Source organism: Crocodylus porosus, unplaced genomic scaffold, assembly GCF_001723895.1.
Source record: "Crocodylus porosus isolate Cpor-Errol unplaced genomic scaffold, CroPor_comp1, whole genome shotgun sequence".
Classification (NCBI taxonomy): domain Eukaryota; kingdom Metazoa; phylum Chordata; order Crocodylia; family Crocodylidae; genus Crocodylus; species Crocodylus porosus.
This window is the reverse complement of record NW_017728931.1, coordinates 91710498-91736039: the sequence shown is the minus strand read 5'-3', so window position 1 is coordinate 91736039 and position 25542 is coordinate 91710498. Positions and strand designations below refer to the sequence as shown.

At 40.5% G+C, this 25542-nt stretch overlaps 1 protein-coding gene across 1 annotated transcript in view; it reads left to right on the top strand.

Moving 5' to 3' along the window:
- The window catches only part of PDZRN4 (PDZ domain containing ring finger 4), a 170864-nt gene that overhangs the window by 125785 nt on the left and 19537 nt on the right, over positions 1–25542 (top strand). The window contains exons 4-6 of the mRNA XM_019543374.1: positions 15526–15624; positions 17631–17693; positions 23592–23693. Coding sequence (XP_019398919.1) covers positions 15526–15624; positions 17631–17693; positions 23592–23693 — 264 coding nt within the window. The remainder of the gene's footprint in view (positions 1–15525; positions 15625–17630; positions 17694–23591; positions 23694–25542) is intronic.

Genomic DNA, 25542 nt, shown 5'->3' with positions numbered 1-25542 from the left:
CAGAATAGTCCTCCCTGGTGATGACCCCTTCTTTCCATTGGGTGTAAGCCTCCTTTTTAGCAAGGAGACATTCCCAGATGCTTTTGGTGAGCCACGGAGGCTTGTGTGCTCTCCTGCTCCCTTTGATCCTCGTTGGGATTACCTTCCTTTGGGCTTGGAGGATTGTCTACTTAAGGAGCGACCACTCTCCTTGGACACCTGGCTCCCCTCCCCTCTGGGACCTCAGCACTTCACCAACTATCCTCCTAGATGATCTAGAGAAGAGGCATTGGAGGCAGGCAAGACTAAATGGTACTCGGTGTGCCAGTGCAAGTTCAACTGAGTTTATATGAGCAACTTGTCAGAGGGTCTGCTTGTCATGCATTGTATTCCTCAGCCATTCAAGAAGCTGTGGTGGTACGCAGTAACACACCAGAGGCATAATCTCCCTGGTCTCCTGAGACTGATAGCTGCCAGTGAGATAAAACTTAAACCATGGCTAAAAATGACATGCCTTGGGCCTTAGAAGTCATCTTCACAAAGGAAAAATCCAAAAAGAGAATTTTTCTGAAAAACTGTTTATTAATTTACTGACCAAGGCAGCTTGTCAGAGAGTTTTGAATATTTTGCTCAGTCTTGGAGGATATGGATTAGTGGATAAAGTGCAAGTGAAATAGACAGTGGTATACAACACAACGGTTTGTTTATAACATTCCTTTATAGTTAATCTCATGACTGTCACCATCAACCTCTGTGTTTTGGAGTGAGGGCTGTAGCATATTTGGATGACACTTAAACAGCTGAAAGGCAGCACGGACGATGTACTCATCAATGTCATATTGCTACTAAGAAAAAAAAAGAAGTAACTTAAAAAAATCATTGGGCTTATCTACATGAGATGCTAAATGTGCAGTACACTAATTCTTCTGCACATCAGCACATCACAGCACTAAAAAGGCATGCACCTGTGCCACTGCTGGCACCAGTAGCACTGATAGTGTGCCACTGCTACTGCTCAATAGTGCTGGTTACTGCGCATTGAGTTAGTACTTGTTATTACAGGGCATTTATACACATACTTTTTTGTCCTGTGACATGCCAAAAATCCGCTGCTTCAGAGTAGAGTAGATTGTACTGCGTGCAGTTGTATAAGTGGCAAAATGCATATCAGCACACTAAAAATGGCAGCGGTGTGCTTTTGAACTAAAGCACCTCCAATGTGTTTTAGTTCAAAAGCGTGCCGCTGCAGTTTTCTCAGCACCGGTGTGCGTTTCACTGCTTATATAACTGAAAGCATCACAGTGCATCACTTTTCAAAGCGCCTGGCACTGTAGCACTTACATGTGTAAAAATGCCCACAGGTACTAGACTTCATGCGCCATAACTGCGGTGCATTAATGCACATGTAGACATGCCCACTGTGTATCATTGTGTGCCTGTATCTGTATAAGGTAGGCAGGAATCTAGATGAGCTGTATTGCTTCTGTAATTTCAATTTACACACTTTCATGGGTTTTTGAAGGTACAGTCTTAACATTGCCTTTTTATAGTCTTTTGCATTTAACATATTTAAATAATAAACTGTAACACAGGCAAGTATGTTAATTTTTTGCATCTGTCTAGAATTGAATCGTTATGTTCAGTAACTTGATTTAATTAATATTCCAAATACCATTTATGCAGTTTTAGATCAAGAATATTCAAATGTGAAACTGTAAAGGTTTGAAAATTTAGCTGAATATTCTCTTGGCCGCATAAAAGTTCTTCATAGCAGATGCTAGAACATCTGTTGTATCTTCTGCATTTTGGTTGGCTGGCTGGATGTTTAGAATGTGCTGATGAAGCAAATAAATCTTCTCACTCATTTCGAATCCAAGGCAGGCACTCAGCAGTAATAATGATGTTTACAGAGCCAAGTGCTGGGCAGTAACATTTTGAAATACAGCAAAGATAAAGTGTGACTTTATGCATTACAAGTGTAATAAATTGTAAAAAATGAAAGCTAATTATGTCACATTGATTCTCAGTTAATTTAAATTTGAAATCTGAGAGCCACATAGACTTTAGGATTTTGTGTGTCTGAAGCTCATCACTTAGAGAAGGGCACATATTGCAGTTTAGAGAAACCTGCAGGTTAAGGGACTGGGCTTTTAAATATACTTGAATGGAGCTGGGAATTTGGTTCAGGAGCAGCTGCCACACACTTGTACGTTGTAAAAGAAAGTTTTTCATAGCCGTTATCAAAAGCTGATTCAATCAGCTATTAGATAAAAGTGCCAAAAAAGCCCCATTAAAGTACCCAAACTGTACAGATGTAGGTGAGCCTGGTCCAACTAATGTGCTGCCTCTTTTAGGCATGTGCTGGGCCCAGCATGGGACTGCACCAAGTTTAAAGTAAAGCACTGTTTTGTTTTTTAACATCTGTAAGCAGGGTTTGGTATGTACCTTGGACCCCAGTCCTTCCTATCCTCTCTAGAATATAAGAAATGCCATACTGGTTCAGACCAATGGTCCCCCTAGCCCAGTCTCCAGCAGTAGTAGATGCTTTAGAACAGGTGGCACATGGCAGGCAGGGGAGGAGACAGGTAGCACAGCAGCAGATAGAGCAGGTTGCAGAAACTAGAGCAAATTGGACAGAAAGCACAGGGCAGGAAGCAAAAAAAACCAGAGCAGCAAATCAGGCAGGAAGTACAGGGTAGGGAACAGAAGGGAGAACAGCAGATTGGATAGAGGAAGGAGATCAAAGTAACACTCAAGAAGGGTGTAGGTTGTAGTTTTTGCTTTCAGTTTAAACTTTTCATATTTTTTGCATTATTTTCATTTTCAAAATATAAGGGAAAGCAATTTCAGTTTACAGGTTTTACAGGTTTTTTGAAAAGTCACATTTTTCACAATAAATTTATTTGAAAATGATTTTTTCTTGTTTTCATCAAAATTTTTAGGAGGGTGGAAACATTTTCTAATGAGCTTCATTCAGGAACAGTGAAGACTTCATCAGGATCTAGAGGATCTAAATCAATTTGACTAAAGTATATCTCATAACTTCTATAATAGATACTGCCATTACCAAAACACCCCTCTAATCTGATGAGAAAGCATTGCTTTTCACAACTTAAACTGCGCCTGGACACACATCTGAACATGCACCTGTTGGGAGCAAATTTACTCCCATCGGGAGCAGTTCAGTCCAGGACTGCTTCTGCCCTACTCCGCCCCCCCTGCAGCAGCCAGGGGGAGCTCCAGGCTCTCCCAGGTGCCAGCCTCCAGCTGGTGGGGAACAACAGGGGTCAGGCCTAGGCTATGGCGAGGTGGGGGGAGCTGTCCTGGCTCCAGGGCAGCTCCCTCCAAGCTGCATGGCGATTGGGGCTGGTAATCTCCACAGGGCAGAGGAGAGCTGTCCCGACTCCAAGGCATGAGCACCTCTGCCCAGAACATCTCTCTCATGCTTGCAAAAGCTGTTCAGTGATACAACCTATAGTGCTGTGGGTCTGCTGTATGTGAGCAGTAGTCCAGCATCGTCCTCTGGTTCTTTCTTACAGGAAGGTTCAAATTCATTGAGGGGCCCTTCAATCCTAGGGCATCCCACAAGTGGATCTAAATACTTTATGACCCAGGTAAGTTAGTTTTAATAAAAACAGCGTGGACATTTTGCCATGTGGAGTGTCAGAAACAAGGAATATTGCCTGAGGATAAAAGAAAAATCTAGAGAGAGAAGTCAATGTGAGAAAATAACAAAGACTGCAGTAGCTCCTGAGATGCAGTATTAGTGGAGATGGTAAAATGAGAGATAATGAAAGCTAAAAATAAACAAGTTGTATTTAAGATAACAAAATAAGCTGAGAGTATGTTATTTTCCAGTGTGTATAGCTGTCCAGAAGGTAATGTAAAGCATTTGCTTTTTGTTTGAGAGTTTAAGGTGCTGTGTGTTTAATACATGCTACAAGAAGTGATTATTGAGATTTAGTCTTTTGACAAGGATTTCGAAATTCAGTATACTTCTGTCAGCTAGTAGGCAGGGGGGGAATGGAGTTCAAGTGGATGTTTGTGACTTACTAGAGGATGTGATGACAGCTCTTGAGCCTTTTGTAGGCAGTTAGTGTATAATCCTGAAACAATGTTCCTTCTCTTTGACTTGTTTATGAGACACACTCCCTGAAAGTCTGCCATGAGTTCCTCAAACTCAAGGCTTAAATTTAAAAGCAGGCTAGCAAGGCCTCATCAGCCCTACAAGGGCTCACAGCATTTAATATTTTGTGTATTCTTAACACTTTGGATCTACCACAGTACTCACTTTGTGCATCAGAAATAGCTTGGTGATCTTGGTAGCTATGGCTCTCTTCTCACAGTTAGCTCCACAGCTTCTTTCTCAAACCAGACCTACCCACTTTCTCCCTCAGGCTACCTGTCCATCAGGTGTTGCCCACCTGTTGCCCCTGCTCAGCAAGCCAACCTGCTAGTCTTTTACTGCAAACAACTGACACACAGGTGCATGTCCTATATAGTAGAAAAACATATAACAATGCCAGTTGCAGAAGCCATTCCTCAGGGGATACCTCATTGTTTGGCTCTTCTGTGTAATACAGTGCTATATGCCAGCAGTTTATTCTACAAAAGCCTCAGGAAGATAATAGCTACCGATATAGTATTGCATGCTTATTACCAGGGATTTGTCACCTATTTGTCTAGGTCAAAAGTTATTAAAATTCTTCATCCAAAATAGTGGAATGAAAAATTTAATAAGCACTCAAATGCTGTATTTTTTCTGTTACCAATTTTCTAACACTGGTACTGTTTTCTAGCATATGCTGACATCTGAGGGAATCTTGCACATGGAGACAAAGCAGTGTTGTGACCCTAATTGTACCTAGAGAAATGAGAGCGAGGAAAGTAATCTTATTTTTTAAATCTGTCTTCCATGCTAGATTATGTTTTCATTTGGATCTTGTATTTGCAAAAGACATGCTGGAATATGGCACTTCTGCTGGGGTGTAAAAGAAAATTATATATCTTGTGTCAGATATTCCCAAAACTAGACCCGACCAAAAAAAGATAGGGATTAAATGTTACTTTATCCTGTGAGGTACAGCCCCCACTGCCTAGATAGAGCATTGTCTTTCTCCACCATGTGGAATGGAGATAAGTCTCAGTTTCTTTGTGGTAAGCTACCAACCAAATCCATTCCAGCAAATCTGACATCCAATGTGATTTGTCCTTTTCAATGCAGTTTATGAGAAGTCAGGACAGTCTTCTGTCAAAATTGATAAGTGAGAAGACAGTAGGGAATGCAATTTTATTTGTAACAGTACAGCTGCCAGCAGTTCCAGCCTGTTTACATCTAGACTGGCTCTGTCTTGCTCCATAGCTTTTTCTATTTCCATCCAAATAGCCCCCAAATACATTGTGGATGTGCCTGTCTGTGTAAAATCTGCATAACAGAGCACATTGGGAGTGTTAGAGAGGAAAAAGGGGGGCTATTTCATTAACTTATTTTCACAACTGAAGAATTTCAGTAGCTTTAAAAGAGAAATCTTGAACTTGACCAATTCTCTGTAGGTGTTTAGCAGAATGGGTTGTAAATTCTGTGAAATAGAAAAGCCCAAGGGGTGGATGGAAGGAGTGCTGCTAAAATCCTAAGATACTCATTACGTTCTGCAATGAAGGTGTTGGAGGAGTAAGAATGAAGCTTTTGTGATTAAGAGTACTGCTTTTTAAGCACAACAGGGGCCAGTGTTTGTAAATTAAAGCCACAGAATACATTTACATTTAAACTTACTCTTTGGGGAAAGAATGAAATAAAAGGTATATGATGACCTCCAGAGCAGATGCTGGATACATTGCACAGTTTGTATACTAAACATTTAAGCATACCCTACAATTAGCCTCTGTCATATAGACATTAACTTATTTCATAGAAAATCCTCTAACAAGAGAACATAAGTGTAAACAGCCTTGCTATAGTTCTTAGATCTGTGGAACCTTTGTTGGCATTCATTATAACTCACCTTCCCTGTAGGATCTTAAGCATTTCTATTTTTTTATTGAAACAATTAAGAAAGCTCCATTCATAGTCATTTCCTGTATATAATCTGTCCTGTAAACTCTTTCTTTACCCTGGCCCACCCTGAACAAACAATTCTCGCAGAGCTGAAGTATTAGACAGAGATTTTTCATCTTTAACTGATCTTACAGGTGATAAATGATGAGCCTTTCCAGTGGACTAAAATTTTCTGTTGCCTTTTGCTGTCTCTGATATTATGATTTTTAGTAAATACTTATTTTTTCTTAAATGGATTTATCATATAATAATAGAAATTAGACTTGGATATATAGATTACGTAAGGTGGTACAGTAAATTTGTTGGGCCATCCACCCATCTCTGTCTAACTATGTAGGAATATTCCCCAAAATGTAGTGTTAAGTGTCTATACAATCTTTTTTTAAATAAGTCAAGTGTTGACTGTCTTTGGAGATCATCACATATTATAAATAACCTCACTGACATGTTTTAAAGAACTGACCAATAATATATGTTCATGAAAATATTTTAAAAGGTTTCTAAAATATTATCCCCAAAACAGAATTAATAAATTGTGTTTGTTATATCTTCAACTTTATCTCCATGGATAGAAGTAGCTCATATAAAGAATGATCAATTTCTAAAAACGGGGACTGCAGACCAGGAAGCGCTGCACAGCACAAGGCAGCATTGCTGCCCACCAGGAGAAGCGTGTGGGGCAGTTTCACTTGGTTGCTGCTGCTGCAGCATGCCTAAGGGGGTCTCATGGCACCCCAAGGTGCTGCATCTGCCCAGTTGAGAACGAGCCACTGAGCTATATGTTCGGCACCCCTGCCATAGGGCTGTATTGTAGAAGAACAGATAGCCCTGTTCCCCAATCTTTTTCTCCACTCATTTTACTTGCCTTCAGAAGGAGAGTGCATCTCATATAGTGTTTGTGATTATTAGAATGGTTGAGAATAAACTTGTATAATTCAGAAGCAGGATATAAAGGCTAAGTGCTGCAAGAAGCAGCCACCTAAATGATAGGTGATTCTGCAGTATGAAAAAGGGTAGCCTCTAATCATGTGGGCAAAAGAGAAGCAGTGTGTGATTAGAGCGATATTATCAATAACTGTTCCACAAGAAGGCTGTTTAATTAGTGTGTTCAAACCATTACAAAGCATGTATAGAAGAAATAACAATAGCATAAGATTACTAGACAAATTTCTGAGACTAGCAGAGAGCCGTAGTTCTCAAGAAGCAAAAACTTGGTCTATAACCTTATAGAGACCACTTGCAAGAAGCAGGTAACATTAAGATGGCTGTTTCACGGCAACCCTTTTTGGTAATCTTGATAAAAAATGGGGGACAGTCAAATCATAACTGATCCTAGAAGATGATCTTACCCCATATTGTTACTGACCAAGAAAGGTACTAATGAACATGCCTGACTTAAGGATATGAATTGTCCGATTGACTTCATCTATTCCCCAATACCCATACTATGTAGTAATTCATTTTGCATTGTGAAGTTCTTTTTAAGTAGAAACACTATAATAAACAAAAAATCAATTTTTAAAATACATAGAAATTAATATTCTCGGCTCATTCTTCTGTCAGTTGTTCTTTAAGTTACTCTGCTCTTGGCCCTTTCTATTTCAGTTAATTGTTTAGTCAATGATGCCATTAGCAGAATGAACATTAAATCAGCTTCTCAGGCTTTACTTCAGCTAGGAAAGAAAAGCTGAGATACCAGTAATAATGTCCATCTTGCTTCATTTGTATTCTTTATATTTTCTTTTTAAACTTTGTGGGGAAAACTACTGCTCTCTCTCTAAAACATCAGGTATTGAGCCAGTACTCGAAGCAAAATAGTTTCAGGACTCAACAGACCTAGATTTAATTTAGAATTCCAATTCTTACACTCCAAGATGACAGCACAAAGTAATTAGGCTATATTAAAACTACCATTCATTATTATTCATTCATTATTAGATGTAAGTGGCCAGAGGATGCCAGAGGATGCATGCCCCTTGGGTCCCACTAGCAGGGTCATGACTAGCAAGGGCTATGCGAGTGGAAGCTGCATGTCCCCTGCACTGCACAGTAGGCCCAGGTGCTTGTGCTGCTGTACCCTTTGCTCACCCCACCACACACACACACTGTATTGTGTACCCAGATGCCCCTGCCAGTGCACCATGTGCAGGGCAGCTCCCTGCCACTTGGACAGCCCTATTCCAGAACATCTTATCTTTGTTGTGAAGTCCTCAGTAGAAAGACCAGCTGCTATCAAGGATATTGGAGCTTTAGGGTCTAGTCAGTATGATCGTTCTGCCATTTTAATGAGAACCAGATTTTACTAACTTAACTCAATTTAGAAACAAAAAGAATATTAGTATTACTTAATATGGTTTACACTTCCTCCTTTTAACCCATTATGTGCAAGTTGATATTGTCCTCAGAACTATAGCCTATAATAAGTAGCTACAGCATTTAGTACCATTGATGTAAAATATTGTAGTACAGACTGAGTGATCATGGCAATTATAATTTTGTTTTTGGTTTGGTTGCTTTTTCTTCATCATGCCACACCTATTTGTTAAAAAGATATCAGAAGACTATTTTAGGAACTTCAGTATTTGAAGTATTTTTAAAGAGCTTTCCATATCATTACTAACCAGTTGCCTTGAAGCATTTTATAAACATGTATTAATTTAGCTCCATAATACCCCTATTTATGAATTTTCACCTTACACAGTGGCAGTCACAGAAAAGTTAAGTATCATGCTGTAACAGGAGCGCCTCTTCAGGGTCCATCTACTGGTGACCCCGCCCACCTGTTATGGGCCAACCCCTGCCTTCTTGCCTGCCATGCCTTGTTGTTAATTGATTAATTGATGTTAATTAGCGGGAAGCTTCCCATTTACTGCCCCGATGCTAGGGGGCGATATCTGTGGCTCCTTTTCCTCCCCTACACCACAGCCCAAGCCTCACCAATGGTACTGACGTTTGGTCTGGATGTTATTATAATTTGGCCCCCTTGTCCTCCCTGAGCTCCCTGCGGCCCTGTCTCTCGCTCTGCACCCTCACTCACGCTCGGGCTCTCCGTGGTCCCAGTCTAGCACTGTGCCCTCACTGGTGCTCAGGGTCCAGGCACCCCCAGTGCTGTGTCTTCTCTGGTGCCAGGGTCCGTGCATCCCAATGCTGTGCCCTCTCTGATGCTGGGGCCCCCTCACTACCGCAGGTCCCCTCTGAGGCCTCCTCCATCCCCTAATAGCCTCACCCAAGCCACTGTTCAAAACAGCAAACAAAAGACAAGCCCCTGGGCTATAACATAAAATCCAAACTGCCCGGCTATAACATCAATCACCCTACCGGGGAATACTCTGTTCCTCAACAGGGAAGAAGCAGTTCCTGCAGACAGGCCTCTCCCCTTTGGTTGCTCTGGGAGAGCTCCTTTCCTCTTGGTGGCTGACAGGAAACTCCCTCCTGGCCTCGGGCCTGGGACTTGTATGTGAGTTAGGCCCTGCCCCTTGCTAACAGCTGGCAGGTGTGTGCCACAGGCTCACTCTGGTTGCCCTGGTAACCCACAGCTGGGGCTCCCTACTCACTGCTGGGGCTCTTTCCCGGGCAGTACCCACTTTTTATAGAAGCCGGGCACCTGCGACACATGCCCACTGAGTTTACAGGAAATAAAGGATTAGAACCTAGATCTTGTACATCTCAGATTTGTTCCTGAATTGTTCCCCATTAATATTTAATTTCTAAACTGAAATAAAAAAAGGACTATTTTATAGATACAAATAATGCTCTTTGCTCAATGCCTTATTTATGACTATAGGAAAAATATTAATGATCTGAACACTTGTTGGAAAGCCATCTGAGAAATTGGGTTTTATCAATTTCATTATAAATAACCAAATTATCATAGATAAAGTAGGGAAAAAGTTCTCCAGTTCATTTTAGAATATCGTCAAAAGAAGACATTTGCATATGTTCAGCTGCCTATAATGTGTCCAGTGCCTTATCAGAAAATCTTAGTTCTTGCTTCAATTGAAAAAAGAAAATGACTTCTGTCCACATGTCCTTCCTCTTACTTTTGCTATGGTGATCTGTTCTTTTTACATTTCTAAATAATATATGCTGGAAATGGGCCCAGTGTTTTCATACAGAAAAAAGTTTTAAAGGGGATTGACAAGGTTATTTTGTCAACATTGTATCAGGCGTCTTCCAGTCTAGAATGCCATGTATTAAATATGAAACAGACAAATATAGACCTTCCATTTGTCATACCATGGAATATTATCAGAACAAGAGCCATCCCATGTCTCCTAAGTGATTGAAATGCATGTTTTAGTTTTATTGCAAATACAGTACACTAGACTTAATGCATTTCACAAACAGAAATGGAAGCCTAAGTAGTAAGTGGAAGGAACTGAAAGTAGACATAAAAGGAGACATAATTCAGTATCTGCAATGTAAGGCAGGACATTAAAATGTACAATGATCGGAACAATGTCATTCTTTTTTATGTCTTTTACTAGAATTACACCAGAGCAACCAAACAAGTATGCTGTCATTGACAAGAATTCAGTAGAACAGCATCACTACCCATGCTGTCAGTATCAACAGAATATGTCCAGTTCATCATAGATAATTTTTAAAGTTTTTATAAATCTCCAATTATTTTAGATATTGGATAAACTATAACTGTTCTGTGCAATGAAGTTGCCCTTAATGGGATTAATTCAGCTTGGTCTACATTGGTAGAAAATGACTTTACCCATGAAACAGGGCACAGTCTATCAGAAGGGGTGATGGGAAGCCATAAAGCATCCATAGCTCCTGGTCTGCTGTGGGACCTGGAAGTGGTCATCCCAGAGTAGCTAAGGGGCATTCTAATTCAGCACATTCTCCTTGCAGTTGCTTCAGATGTAGTTCTACGACCAGCCCTACTCAGTACAGTTTATACTGTAAAAAGACAAAACAAATATGCCATATGAGGTGGCAGACTTCTGTAGCCATTAGAGCAGATGTGGATTATAAAGTGCGACACAAAGGAAAGTAATAAGGTGTCTTGGCAGATAGAGAGTCATAGTCACTCACTGGATCAGAATGGCATGAAGTGTGAAAATGCTTGGGAGAGAATTGGAGAAATAGGTGACTGAGGCTGGCATCAGACAGTGTAAACATTGCAAGGGGGGCTGTGAGTTAGTGAAGGGCTCTTAAGACAGAGATGAGGAGTTTATGGTTGCGAAAGAAAGGGAGGCAATGAAGATACTTTAACAAAGGGTAATGAGTGTCCTTGGCAGAATGATAAGCTAGGAAGATCATTTCTGGCAGCAGCATTTTAAATTAGTTCAAAGGGGAGAAGGGTTTATTGGGAATAACTAATGCCAAAAGGAGGAGATTGAAAAATTCTGAACAAAATCGGGGCAGGACTTGACCAACCATTTTTTGGGGATGGACAAAAAGGAAAGGATTTTTTTTCCCCACTATTACTATTCCATTTCTGTTTCCCCTAGGTTAATAATAACTCTTGTTGAACTGAAGCTGCGAGGAGGAGGAAAAAGGGTTTTTTTCTACATATATTCTAATGTTCTCAAGTGGATTATAGCTTGCAAGGCCCAGAGCTTTTGCCTCTTTGAAGAAAGTCCCAGTAGGGACAGTTTGTTTTGGGGCTGTTCACTTGTTTTCAATGAGAAAAATTTTCTTAACCTTGTAGCTCTCCGTATGAAAATTCAGTGACCTGCAAACTAGTGGAAACTTAACAAGGTCTCCTTTAATAGCCCTTAACCTTTTTCATCACTTCTAGAAAGCCAGCAATCCAGTTGATGACATTTATAGCCTAGTTTCCTATCAGTTGAAGAAATGACAGTATTAACCTAGCTTTACTTCTCCCAAAGAAGTGACAGCTCCTAACTTGGTTTTCTGTCTCCCCAGGCTGACAGCCTTTAAACTGGTTTTCCATCACTAAAGGGAATGGTGGCCTTTAACCTGGAGGCAGAAGGTTATAGCCCTGAAGCCACTACTCCATCATTTTGGAAGATGACCAATTTAACCTGTTCTTGAGGCCTTCAAGAGAATGACCTCCTCCCCTTAGCCATCTTTTCCATTCTTAAGAAGTGAGCTACCTTGGGAATTCACTTTCTCATGTTTCATGGAGTGATTAAACAGATCTACTTAAATGTATTTAAAACATCACTTATGGCAGAAAATGAATGGTACTGCTTTCACTGAATTAAATGTACCAGTGGGCTGAATTACTGTCCTGCCCACCCAAAGAAAGCAGAAGTCACTCGGTAATTTAATAACCTGGTGTTATTTTGATTTCAGTCACTGAAAGTGACTTCAGCAGAAGACTTTTTTTGTGGGGAGAAATAGCTGCCCATCAAAGGATACAGACCTAATATTTCTCCAACTTCCATCTTCTGCTTCTCTGATACCACCTCTTAGATTAATGCACATCACAAATTCCCAAATATTACATTATTTTTTTACAAGATTCCTAAGACACTAGAACTGTGATGAAAATAAGGGTGGAAATAGATACCACCTGACAACCCATTTGTGCCTCCACAAACATTTTTATGGTGGCACAAACACCAAGGAAATAAACATCCATAACCTTTGTTGTGCCACATGAAAGAAAAATCAGCAGCACAACAAAAGGTGCTTCATATACTCTTTATTGCTTTATCCCAGCGGATATCTATTATCTCTGAGCTGGAAGAATAGAAGCAACCTCAGCTGCTGGCATTCTCCTACAACCACAGGCAAGTGCTCTGCAGTCTTGAGGGGCCCTCAAACCACCTAAGCACCTGCCCATGTTCCCCCCTTGCAGAGAAGCACCTTGGGGTGCCTCTCCATAAGCAGGGAATTTAGGGTTCCTCACTCAGCCAGCTGTAGCAGTTCAGGTGGTGTACACAAGTAGACCTGATGCATTTCACCCTGTAAGCAATGAAAATCAAGTATATGCAAATCATTACATAAGCAGCCAGTCCAAATAAACTTCATAGACTGCATTACGGGAATATCCATAGTTTTGGCCATTTATGCTCATTTGTTTCATGTTTTAAATAGGTAAATATATAAATTATTTTGCTCATGTAACCAATATCATCCAGAAGCGTTTGGTTCATTTTCAATGTAAAATATTCATGCAGCATTATTATAGCAAACATCTTGAGACGAATCATCCAAAAGAACTTCAAGGTCACTATACACTCAAGAAATTATGATCAGAGCAGTCCTTAGGGTCCCTGTCCAGCCTCAGTTCAGGGAGACTCTGAGGTTCTATTGGCAGGACAGTGAAAGTCAATGGATTTCAGCTCGTGCACAGCTCCTCATTTGCCTTGATTTAAAGGTCCCAGTCTCAGTCCTTTATGGTGTATTTAGGCTTCCTTATAGGCCTCTAAGGGACCACGAGATTCTTTAGTCCTTAAATGTATACCTTGTTGCTGTAATTGAAGCCATTTTGTTACTGTAATTCCTTCCTAATATTACAGTTCTAGCCAAGTGTTCTTTCCCTCTGGAGGCATCAATTATTATGGGTTTTAAATAGGCCTCTATTCAATATACTTACTTTTACTCCCAATGCCAAAATCAGGTCACTATTTGTGATTCATCTTTCTTAGTGAAAAAGGTTTTGCGTTTCTACTTTAAAATGTGCCATACAAACCATGAAGTATAGACTAATTCCACTTCTCAACATCTAACTTGCTTTTTAAAGCAGGGGTCAGGGGGCCTACATGTTTGGGGCTTTTTTCATATTCTAAAAGCTTTTTAAAACATGGAATGTCTTAAGATGGTTTTAGATAGATTTAGTTCATGTTTTGAGCCCCCATTATGCTTGTATACAATGGGAGGCACAGGAGTACAATAAACAGTGGCCCAGCCATGCCCTTTTATAAAACATCTCTAATAAAAATGAAGACAATGTGAAGATCATTGACTATATCATGATTGTGAGCCATTTCCTTCAGTAAGAGCGGTGTAGTGATATGTTATCCCAGCTGGAACAATTCTGTCTGTTTCCTTAGTATCTAAGCACCTTACAATCATTAATGAATTTTATCCTTGTGATATTCTAGTAAACTCGTGCAATCCTAGCCCTTTATTTCATAGTAGGAACTGAAGTATAAATTAGATTAAGTGACTTGTCCTGGAGCCCACACTAGAAGTATGTGGCTAAACTGAGAATTCAGATTCCCTGAGTTTGAGTCCAGTGACCTAGCCACAAAACCATTCTTTGGAAAACATTGCACCCAAGGTCAGTGTGGTATCTCTGGACCATAGTGGCTGCCTCACACATTCAGAGGACCAGCTTTTATTCTCTTCTTTCTCATGGTGTTTCCAAGTGCTAATGAAAGAAAGATGAACTAAGAGAACTCAGATTAACATTATCCTTCCTTCGCCCTTTGGGAAGTCTATTGCTGCTATAGGTACCAACTCTGGGGTAGTCCTTGTGTTTCATGAATGCAATGACTAGTGTTGCATGCGAAGTTTATAAGGGGAGGAGACGGCTTCTATAGCTTTTCTTTTCACCTTTTCTTTTCTTCTCACAGCACACAAAATGCCAGCTATAAATCAAGTGCATATGTTTTTTGTTTATAAATAAGTTATTATTATTTAATATTAATAAGGCCTTAAGGATACCCTTTTTCAAACAATTTAGAACACTATTTTCTGATGGATTAATTGTTATTAACCTTACTTATTTCAATATATTTCACCCACGCAAAGTCTTGAGATGCTTAAGTCCCACTAGTGTAGCAGTTGTAATATGTCAGGTGCCTGTGAAACAGATGCTTTTCAGGAGACACAACTGCAGAAGCATCCAGCCCCCAGATTATATTTTCTGCACCAAAAAATGGCTGCCATTTTCTGCCATGGCTGTCCAATATCACAGGAGGTTCCTTGAAGCATTTTATAATTCTCTTAAAACTCCCACAATGAAACCATGGAACTGAACTGGCTGGGGAATGAATTATGCTATTAACAGAAAGCTATGGTTTTGCTTTGTCGTTTAGCTTGCTGTTGGAAGAGTGACATTCATGTGTGATGGATTGATTGATGAGTAGTCAGTCTGTCCTCTCTCCTATAAATCCATAGTTGGAGTGATAGGAACAAAATGACTATGTAATATACTGTTAGTCAGCTTCTATTATCCAAAAGGAAAAAAACTACAAAATCAATGCACACCCATATTTCTTGAGGTTAGGCATGACTTACCAAACTCTTCCTACGTAACTTAAAACTTTTATGCATTTGGACATTGTTCCTGAATTTTCAAAGAGTTATTTTACTCATCAAATACACAATCCCATGTACTTACCTGGCTGCTGCATGGTACAGTCTACCTTCTCATGATTTGCTTTACTTGTTAGAAAAGGGAAATTGGCTAACACTAAGATTTTATAAGACCGTTAATATTTAAATTCCTCAGTGGCTGACCAAGACAATGTTAGTGACTTAATTCTCCATTTCTGCTGCGTACTTTTTTCTTTCCAATATAAATGTCACACTGTTCCTGTGTTTTGTTGTAGGAGGTTGAGCTCTGTCGTGTAAGCAGTCAAGAGAAGTTGGGGCTGACTGTCTGTTACAGAACGGATGATGAGGAAGACACAGGAATCTATGTCAGTGAGGTAAAGATTTTTGGGAGGACTCAGTAGAAAAATAAGAACAAGTGTTCTGAGACCTAACTGCAGAAATATGGCCCCTTAGCCAACACCTGTCAGATAAATTTAGGAAAGTAAATTATGTTATTCAAGTAATGTAATTATTATCAGCTTGATTGTTTAATATGAATGCTGTAAATACAACATCACTGTTTTGCAAAGTGCAAAGAAGTCTGACAATTGTCTGAGATTTGAATGAAATCCCACAAGTACAGAGAAAATCAGGCAGAGTTCTTAATCAGCAAACCTTCTGATCCCCACACCTCTGTGCCCTTCTGTTACTGCAGTCGTGTTAACAATACCAATGCCTTCTTTTTGACTTGATGAGGAATGCCTTGCATTCAGAAACTTCTCTGGCTCCGCTACACAGTTGTTCCAGTGAAAGATACCCTAAGAAATTCTTGCCTCTTGCATATTTTAACTTATATACTCAAAGAGGAGAGGGAGTGAGTATTTCAAATAATCTGATTTGTCCTGTCACATTTCACAGTTTTATTAACTAACAAATGGAGGATCTGATCCTGAAAGATGTTGAACACTCTCAATTCCCCTTGTTCTTTTTCTCCAGAACACATTTAATACTTTGTAATATCAAACCCAAAAAGATTTTCAGATGCCTTGTTCTCTAACCATTTTAAAAAGGGTTGTCTTCCTGTATGAAAAAGGAAAAATATTATGAATCTCAGTTTGGTATTGGCTGTCCTGGCTGAATCTGATGCACGGTTTGTCACCTTCAGGGGACATATATCACAGATTCCTGAAGATCGTGAAAAGAGTGAATTTCATAGAAAGAATTCTTCTGTATTGCAGTAAAACGAATCATATAAAAATGGCAATGGAGAAAAGGATTCTTCCATAACAGTCTAACAACAATGTCAAAGAAGCTAAAAAAATGAGCCTTAGATCAAGAATAAGGAATTGCTACAACATTAGTTGAGAGTAACTCTTCCCATAGGTATATAAGCACTACTGTTAAAATCTGTTTGACCTTATGAGGCAGAAAAAGGTCAAGAAATCTTTTAATACTACATGCCCTTATATCTAAAATGCGTTGTTGTTCCTACATGGAGGGCATTGCTCTGCTTCAAATCTCTCAGCCCCTTCCTTTCAAGGAAATGTAATTATATTATCTTTCATACTTGATTAAGCCCTTCAGAATCAGTTTCTGTTCTGACAACGCACAATAAGAAAATAATATGTAACATCTTTAGAGGACGTAACCTGCAAGCCAAATGCTACACTCAAAATGTTTAGTTTGAAAAATGGTTCTTGGCATGACAAGGCAAAATAAATGATTTAAGATAACCATCAAGTGAAAGGAGATAGATAGTATTACCCCTATGAACAGTAGGTCATTGCTCAGGGATGAAATATTGGGTCTCTGATAGACTGTTAGGGGATCCCTAAACATCTACTGAGGTTAAACTAACTTAAAATTAACGGATTCCAAACAGAACCTGTATACAACATCAGTGTGTAATCTATGTACAATAGATGCTTCTTTGGGTTTATTTTTAATTTTATTTAGGAATGTAAAAATCTAGAGAAAAAAGTAAATTAGTAACCACTAGAATAATTTATCAGAAAATATTTTCATAAAAGGAGAATGCCCTTTCGTAAGCAAACAGACCTGTCTGTGTGGAGATCTCAACTGTTCATTAGCAAGGCTCCAAAATCACTGCAGTCCAAAGTGAATTTCCAGAGCCTAAGAATTCAATCATTAATACTCAGTCCATGACAGCTGAAGGTTAGAACTTGACAGTCGTGTGGAAAAATATTGGTCTGAAAAGCATATGCTCTCACCTCTTACTGTCTAGGCTTTTTCTAAAACAAGGTTTTAGAAGGTTGTCTAAAACAAGGTGATTATTCAGGGAAGGTTGTGTGTTCATCTGACTGAAGAAAAATGTAATCTGTTTAGCATGTCCTCCAAATGTAATCTTTCTTAGGTTACAATCTTTTCATGTTCTGTGCAGGTTGATCCAAACAGTATTGCTGCCAGAGATGGCCGGATCCGAGAAGGAGACCGCATTTTGCAGGTGTGTGTTGATAAACTTTTACCTGAACTCTTTCCTAAAAAAAAGTGTGAAGAGCTATAATCTTTCTATGGACTGCTAACAACAGATGGTAATTCTCTTTGTTAGTGTGAGAGATGTGAAAATTCATGTCTGTCTTTTACACACTATGGGTAGGACGTAAAGGACTAAAAACTAGAATGACAAACTTGTTCTGGCTGATGTACTTCTATCCTACATCTTTTTTGCCATATTTATGATCAAATATTATTCCTCATTTGTTCATCTCAGTGTCAAATTCTAAATAGGGCTGCTGCAAACAGAAATATGGGAGGCAGTGCCCTGATGATTATTCAGTAGTAGCATAAATCTGGGTAAAACTTTGAGTAATACCTACCATGGTTAAGAAGCTTTTCATAGAAAAGAAGGACTAATTGTAAAGAAGATTATTTAATATACTGGAGATAGGAGCTTGGCTAATTTTGCCTATATCATTTGCCTCCATCATTCATAACTGAACTTTCCTGATTTCTCTGGTAAGCCACCATGAAAACAAATGTTTTATTTATTCTTGGTTTCTAATGATCCATTCAAGGAGCATCTAAGATTTATTTACCCTACAGATCTGATATAGGTTCCTCCAATAAAGTACAGTGCTTCTCAGCAGGCCACACCAGCAGTGCCTTCAACAGCAGCAGCAATAAGACAGATTGCTGTACAATGGAAAAGAAAAAGGAGGTTATACTGATAACAGCAGATTAGCAAACAAATGAGCAATATAAAGATCTCAGATAATGAACAGCTTCAGCTTTGTCTGCCCAAACAAATCTTGGGCACTGCAGTGTAGGTGCTCATGTGGGTACAACGTAGTTCACATTCAACTGAAAGTGTTTCATCAAACAATATTAAGACTTGTGTATGCAATATTTGAGGAGTGAACCAACAAGACAGTCTGTATTTGACAGTATCCACCCACAAGCACATGTTTCAGAGAACTGTTTGAAAAAGCATGGGTTTGAAAGGAGGGGAGATGTTAGTTAGCCAAACAGGATATTCAAAAAGGAATGGAACTCTCTTTTTGAGAAGATGACATTAAAATATAATTGTCATGGGTGACTGCACTAAATTATGATCAAACCTCACATTTATTTAAGACACCTTATTTGGATTCAGAACTTCTAGCTGAGAAGCCACCAGGTATGTGGGTGAGAGAACCTGAAAACTGATCTCGGGGAAGGTAGAGCTAGGAAGAGGTAGTGACTTTGTTCCGCATTTTCAAGCATGTACAAAGCTGTGTTCCCTCCCCAGACAATGATTTGGAACCTGATGATGTCCTTTTAATTGTGAACCTCATGGCTTTCAGTTTCCCAGTTCAGTCAGAAGGAAATTATAGCTGGTACGGTCAGCAGGAAAGGAAAGCGTGTAATTAAACTGCAGAGAGGAGAAGGAAAGCAGATTTCAGTGTAGAGAGAAGCACGTTTACTGAAACTATGCATCACTACACCCAAACTCAGGGCTTCAGTAACCCTCTTCAGTTCATGTTGCTGCTTGTGAGCTCCCTTCACACTTTTCTAACCAACCACCCTTACATTTTGACTTCTCTTCACTGAAGCCCCAGTGGTAACTGCAGGTAATGGCAAGTTGCTTCTCAATAACCAGCTTTGTAACTGCCAATCATTATTTCAGGTACATGTTGCAAGATCAATCTGATTCCATCCTGCCAGTCTTTTTAATTTCCTCAGGAAACATCTTTGCTAAAAAACATAGCTGTATTTTGTACCCCAATATCAGCTTTGGGAATAAAACATATCTAAGTACAATAGGATCTACAAGGTAGCTGGTTAAAGTGGCCCTGTAGCAGGGCACTAAGGTGCCTGCTACTGACAAATAGTAACATGGGCTCAGCTGCCAGTCACCAGGGCAGCACAGGTGTGGGTTGCCGAGACAACAAGTCTGATCAGCTGACCGGAAGGGGGCAGGGCCTGGCGTATATAAACAAGCCAGTTTGAGGCCAGAGGTCAGTTCCCCTCTGGCAGCCAAGGAAGGTGGAGCTCTGCTGGAGCAAGCAGGGCAGGCATAGCAGAGAAGTCTGATGGCCTGAGCAGCGTCTGCATGAGGATACTGGGAGGAGGAAACCCTAGTAGGGCTATGTATGAAGATTAGCCAGGCGGCTTCGATTTTGTGTTGGAACACAAGAGTGTGAGTTTTCTGTTTTGTTGTGTTACACTGGAGGACCGGGTGAGGCTGTAGGGGTGGAGGAGCTCCCCAGTAGTGTGGGGGGTCCTGGTGCCGGAGAGAGTGCTGCATATTGGGGTGTCCCGACCCCGGCCCCAGTGTGGGCAGTATCAGGAGGAGCCCAGTGTGGGCGCAGGCAAGGAGCCCCAGTGGGGCGCAAGACCCGGAAAAGGGGTCTGGAGGCCAGGCACGGCTGTGGCCACCTGAACCTCGATTATGAGGAGCCCGGTGGGCATGACACCCGGGAAAGGCGTCTGGGGGCCAGGCACAGCTACGGCCACCTGAGCCTCGATTGCGGGGAATCGCGAGGCAGGGCCCCAGTGCGGGCGGGGACCAGAGGACTGGGTGAGGCTGTAGGGGTGGAGGAGGCCTCATAGGAGCTCCCCAGTAGTGGGGGGTTGCTGGTGCCAGAAAGGGCACTGCGTTTTGGGGTGTCCTGACCCCGGCCCCAGTGTGGGCAGCATTGGGAGGATCCCAGTGTGGGCGCAGGCGAAAAGCCCCACGGGGGCGCAAGACCCGGAAAGGGGGTCTGGAGGCCAGGCACGGCTATGGCCACCTGAGCCTTGATTGTGAGGAGCCCAGTGGGCATGAGACTGGGGAAAAGGGTCTGGAGGGCCAGGCACGGCTACGGTCACCTGAGCCTCGATTTGCGGGGAATCGCGAGGCAAGGCCCCAGTGTGGGTGGGGAATCATGAGGCAAGGCCCCGGTGCGGGCTACGAGAGCCACGGGGAGACAGGCCCCGGTGCAGGCTATGACAGCCGCAGGAGAAGCCAGGAGGCGCCCGCAAGGGCACAGGCAGGCAATGGAGATGAGTCCGGGGACCTGTGAAGGCACGGGTGATGGTGGGACTCACGTGCAGCCCAGAGGTGGGAGTGCACCGGGCGACTAGACCGAGCCAAGGTACATCAAGGCACCATGCCAAAGAGGGTAGAAAGGCAGCCTCCCCTTTACTATATCAACATCAAAGACGTGGCGAGTGAGATAAAGAGGGTGCATTTAAGACCAATTTGGCATGGTAGCAGGGTGCTAGGGGAGTTCACGGCACCCCTAGGTCGTGTTGTGCCACAGGCCCTTATTTCAGAAAGGAAATAAGTTACATTTTAATGTGTTGAGCCTCGTGCAGGTGCCTGTGGCCTATTATCTTTGTAGTCCAAAAGGTACATATTTTTTACACCATAAAAACTGTGCCCACAGAAGTCTCATTCATGATATAAAAAGATAATGGACCTTTGATTTGATGGGATTATGCAGAGATCTGTTTAGAAACTGAAAAGTCAATGAATTATTTTTCACATGTATCTATAAAATGCCTTCCGTGAAGAGGAAACAGGACTTAATGTTGATTTAACTGTCTAAATCAAAACCAGTGTATTTGATATATTAAATTCTAGTTTGTTTCTACATCGTTGAAAAACCCTTCCCATTTTAAGGCATATTGAAATATTTAAATGGATAGTATATGACATTCATTCCTGATCCTGTTTTATTCCTTTAAATGTTTCTGGGTGAATTAGACTGCCAGGTACAGTGCAGACAGTCATCCAACAGATAGTAGTTTGAGACTATCACATTCACTTCTCTCATGATTCAAGGCTCAAGAGGTAAAAGAAGATTCTGTTGCATTTTTTGTAGATGAATAGCATTACTGTAATTCCAGTGCTGATATGTAGCCAGGAATTTGATCATTAAAGTTAACACTAAGTGAGTTATGTGGGGTTTTCTCTTCTATCTGAAAATGCATTGGCCCTCTATATACTCTTATTGGTGAGGTAACTCAGAGAAATGAAAGATGACAATGTTGTTATATAGGGATTGCATTCAAGTTTGGAAAAGCATAATCCTTGAGTAGGTAGTAGGAGGCTTTGGAATGGGGAGAGAATGCTTGTTTGAGCATTTGTCAGAGATGTATAGCAGCCTTCCTCATGCAGGACTGTGGGCACTTGTCTTTCAGCTTGCCAACAGAGGGTGAACCCAGGATCACAATCATTATCATAATCATGATCTTGGGCTCCCCATGCACTAGCAAGGAGAAAGGATACAAATGGAACTGATCTCTGATTCCAGTCACAAGTGTCATGACAAGAGGTGGGATTGCTGGGATTGGGGATCAGATCCCATGGAGCCTTTAAATGAACACGTGCCAGGGGCCTTAGAAACTCGCATACTGCACACAGCCAATCTTGTTTTCTTAAGCAGATGAGACTAGCCTAATTACCTTTCAGCAAAATCTGTAAAATGAAGGGAAAGACCCTGCAAGGATGACTGTGATGACATTTGCCTAATACTTGTTAGGCTTTTATTAATGGACATCCAAATTTTGCACAAATAAGTGTCTCTAGTTGTGATGAAGTGGAGTATTTTGCAGTCCCGTTCACCTTCACTATGATAAGGCAGTCTCCAGCTGCTACAGGTATGCACATACAGTGATCTACCTTGAGCCACCAGGCCATACGTATTGAACTCACAAGAACTATGTCATTTTACTCAAGCTGACAACCTGGTCCATGGCCTGTGTGGTTGCTTTTCTGAATTTAAGATCAGGGTACTTGTGGACAACTAAATAGGTGTCATTTTTTTACAGTCCACAATTTGCTTTATCTATATCTTGCATACTGTCAGTCAGACAGTTACTATATATATGGGTTTTTATTCAGTCTTAAATAAAACTGTGTCTTCAAAGCAACCTGTTGAGGCTATGCACGTCACCCAGTCTTCCTTTGCTACAAGCTTTGAAACTGAGTGTCATTGGTGAGGAAATAGATTAATCGGACTGAGCATTGGAAAGTATTTTTATTCTACAAAAGTATTAAAATCATTCCCTCTTTACCTCTATTCCCAATAATTCTCAGATGAGCCAAATGTTTTTTGATGATGCTATTTGGCATCACAAAGAAAATCCACTTCTTGCGTCATTCAACAAATGGGGGAAAAAAACCCTTCATTTTCAGAACAAGATGATTTGTACTTGAAATCTGATTTTCTTAAGGAGCATCTATGGTAGTGTTGGGAAAGGGCTGTAAAATACATGTAGTTATTAGTGTGATTGTTTTAAAACACTAACAGCAATACAAAGAGAAGTTGTAGGAAAGCAGGTTTTTATTGATGATCTATTTTTTATTTTGATTATCCCATTGGGGGCAGGGCTTTTTTTTGTGATTGTAGGGGTCCTGGACACTGAGTTTCACACACAAATATAAAATGATTAAATGAAACAGCAATAAGCAGTGGCCTGTAAGTATTGCCTGGTGAGAGATAATACTGTAGCCCTCTAATTGGCTCTCTACAAGCATACAGCATGACTGATTTCAGCTGTAGTATTACCGGTCTTGCTTCCACCAGCACTATTATCTCAGAGTGACACTTCCATTACTCTGAACGGAGAAAGATGAACGTCACCTGTCAGGGGCTGGTTAATTGTGTTGCTAGATGTATGTTGCCAGGGCACAGGTTGGACATTTATGAACATAACTGCTTCCTCTGATGTCCGCCATCCTTCAGCGATCGATACAGCTCTTACAGTAAGCGCATAATTGAGTGAAGGCACTTACCACTGAGGGGCTGAAGATGAGCCCATTGTGCGAGTTTCATTGTCCATACATTTACCACAAATGAGCTGATATTTGCCCTTTATTGTGTGTTGCTTTGTGGAAATAGAAACTAATGTGCCACTTTCATTTGTTTTCTAGATAAATGGCCAAGACATCCAGAATCGAGAGGAGGCAGTGGCGTTGCTCTCCAGCGATGAATGCAAGAAAATTGTGTTGCTGGTTGCAAGACCTGAGATGCAGGTTAGAATAAATAGCTGCACTGAGAAAGGGACTAGCTTATCCTATACGTTCATTGTCATTCATGAGTAGTGAACAGTAGAAAAATAGGAATGCAGAGGTTTGTGATGAAAATCCAAAAACAATAAAATAAAAGAATCTTTGCCAAGCTGTAACTGAAGGAGAAATTAAAGCTAAATTATTAGGGGCTTATTACACATTGTACTAGCTAAATTATTCAAGTAAATATAGTAGATGTACCTATAAGCAAAGCTGATTATTAACTGTTAATATGATGCTTAAATCACCATAAGTGGAACCTTAAAATACATAGTATTTGGTGGACAGTTCTTAAAGATTTCTGAGGCAAAGCACTTGTCCTCCCCTCTCTGGTTTTCACCTGCTTATACCACTAATGGGCTCCATGGCTCTTTTTACACAGCCTTTCAGCAAACTATCCATTTAAATATTAATAATGGACATTGTTAGATTACTAGCAAAACCAGTCCTAGGTCTTTTCAAGGGAAATTGGTCATGTAAGAACAGTCCAGATCATGTAATAGAAGTTGTGTAGCAAAAATATCTTTCTGAATTAAAAAGTAATGATGCCTTGCAAAGAAATTTTTTATACCTTTGCAGTGGGCGATGTTCAACTGGTCATCACAGTAAAGGAGAGGTAATAGTGAAAGAAAAGTGTTATTTGTACTTCCTTTTATATTCTTTTTTATACCCCACCATGAAGCAAAAAGGACATTATATTGTCACTGTTCACACCATCTGTCAGCAGTTCAAACAAAGTTGGTTATGTGGCCATTTGTTTCCCATACTATTGATCTGATATTTTTCAGGCTTGGTAACTACATACTCTCTATAAATTAAATTGAGCAAGTGTAATTCAGTGTCATTTGGAATCCCTGCTTGAATCCAGTCGTTATACAAGATAACAGTTTCAGCATATATTTCTTTTTATGTTCTTAGGCATTGTAAATAGCTTCTATAAAACTGGCTATATACTGCTATAGAGTAGAGCTATTCATCAGAGGTTTATGTAGCGAGGTTACAACCTTAGTGATCTAGGGAAGCTTCCACTGCTTTTCAAAGATCTGTTTAAGCCTTCAACTTAAGGTATTCAAAAGATTTCATCTCAGCAGGACCTCAACAAGCACAGAGGTCATCTATTTGCAAGGTGGGGCCAAACAAAAGCCCATTTTCTGCCTTCCCTAGGACTCGTCTACATTATTATATCATCATATCTGTATAAGCTAAAATGTGATCCATTAATCCAAGGTAAGTCTAAATGTGGACACACTTTTTCTGGTATAACAGAGCCCTTTTCAGTTTAGATTATTTAATCTTGAAAGGGGATAGTAAGTAAAAGCCTTCTTATTCCAGGTCCACCAAGGTTTTTCTGGCAGAACTGTATCAGGTCACCACTGCTAAGATTAATTGGTAAAACTAGGAACATTCTTCCTATCTACCTGGCAAAACATCTGTGTGATCAAGTCCTGTGGCTTCATTCTTTTATTTATAGAGAGAATGTGATAATGACTGTGCTGTCAAGGACTCACTGCCAGACCATACAGTAGCTAACAAGGCATCTTTTACAATTTCTTCATACCATCAGTATTACTTATTAATGGGTTAACTTTAATAACTGAGTACCGCAGGAGCACATACAAATAACCCTATAAACTATTGTGCGTGCACACACATTTGGACATGTGTATTTGTGTCTTTGAGGAGCATACTAGGAATTGCTGTATTCAGTCAGATCAGGGGTGCATGGAGGCAATACTGTCTGCTGCTGGATCCTTCAGACGAAGGTTTAAAAAACTCATTAACAACAATTGTAAAATGTAATGTTGTTTGGTGG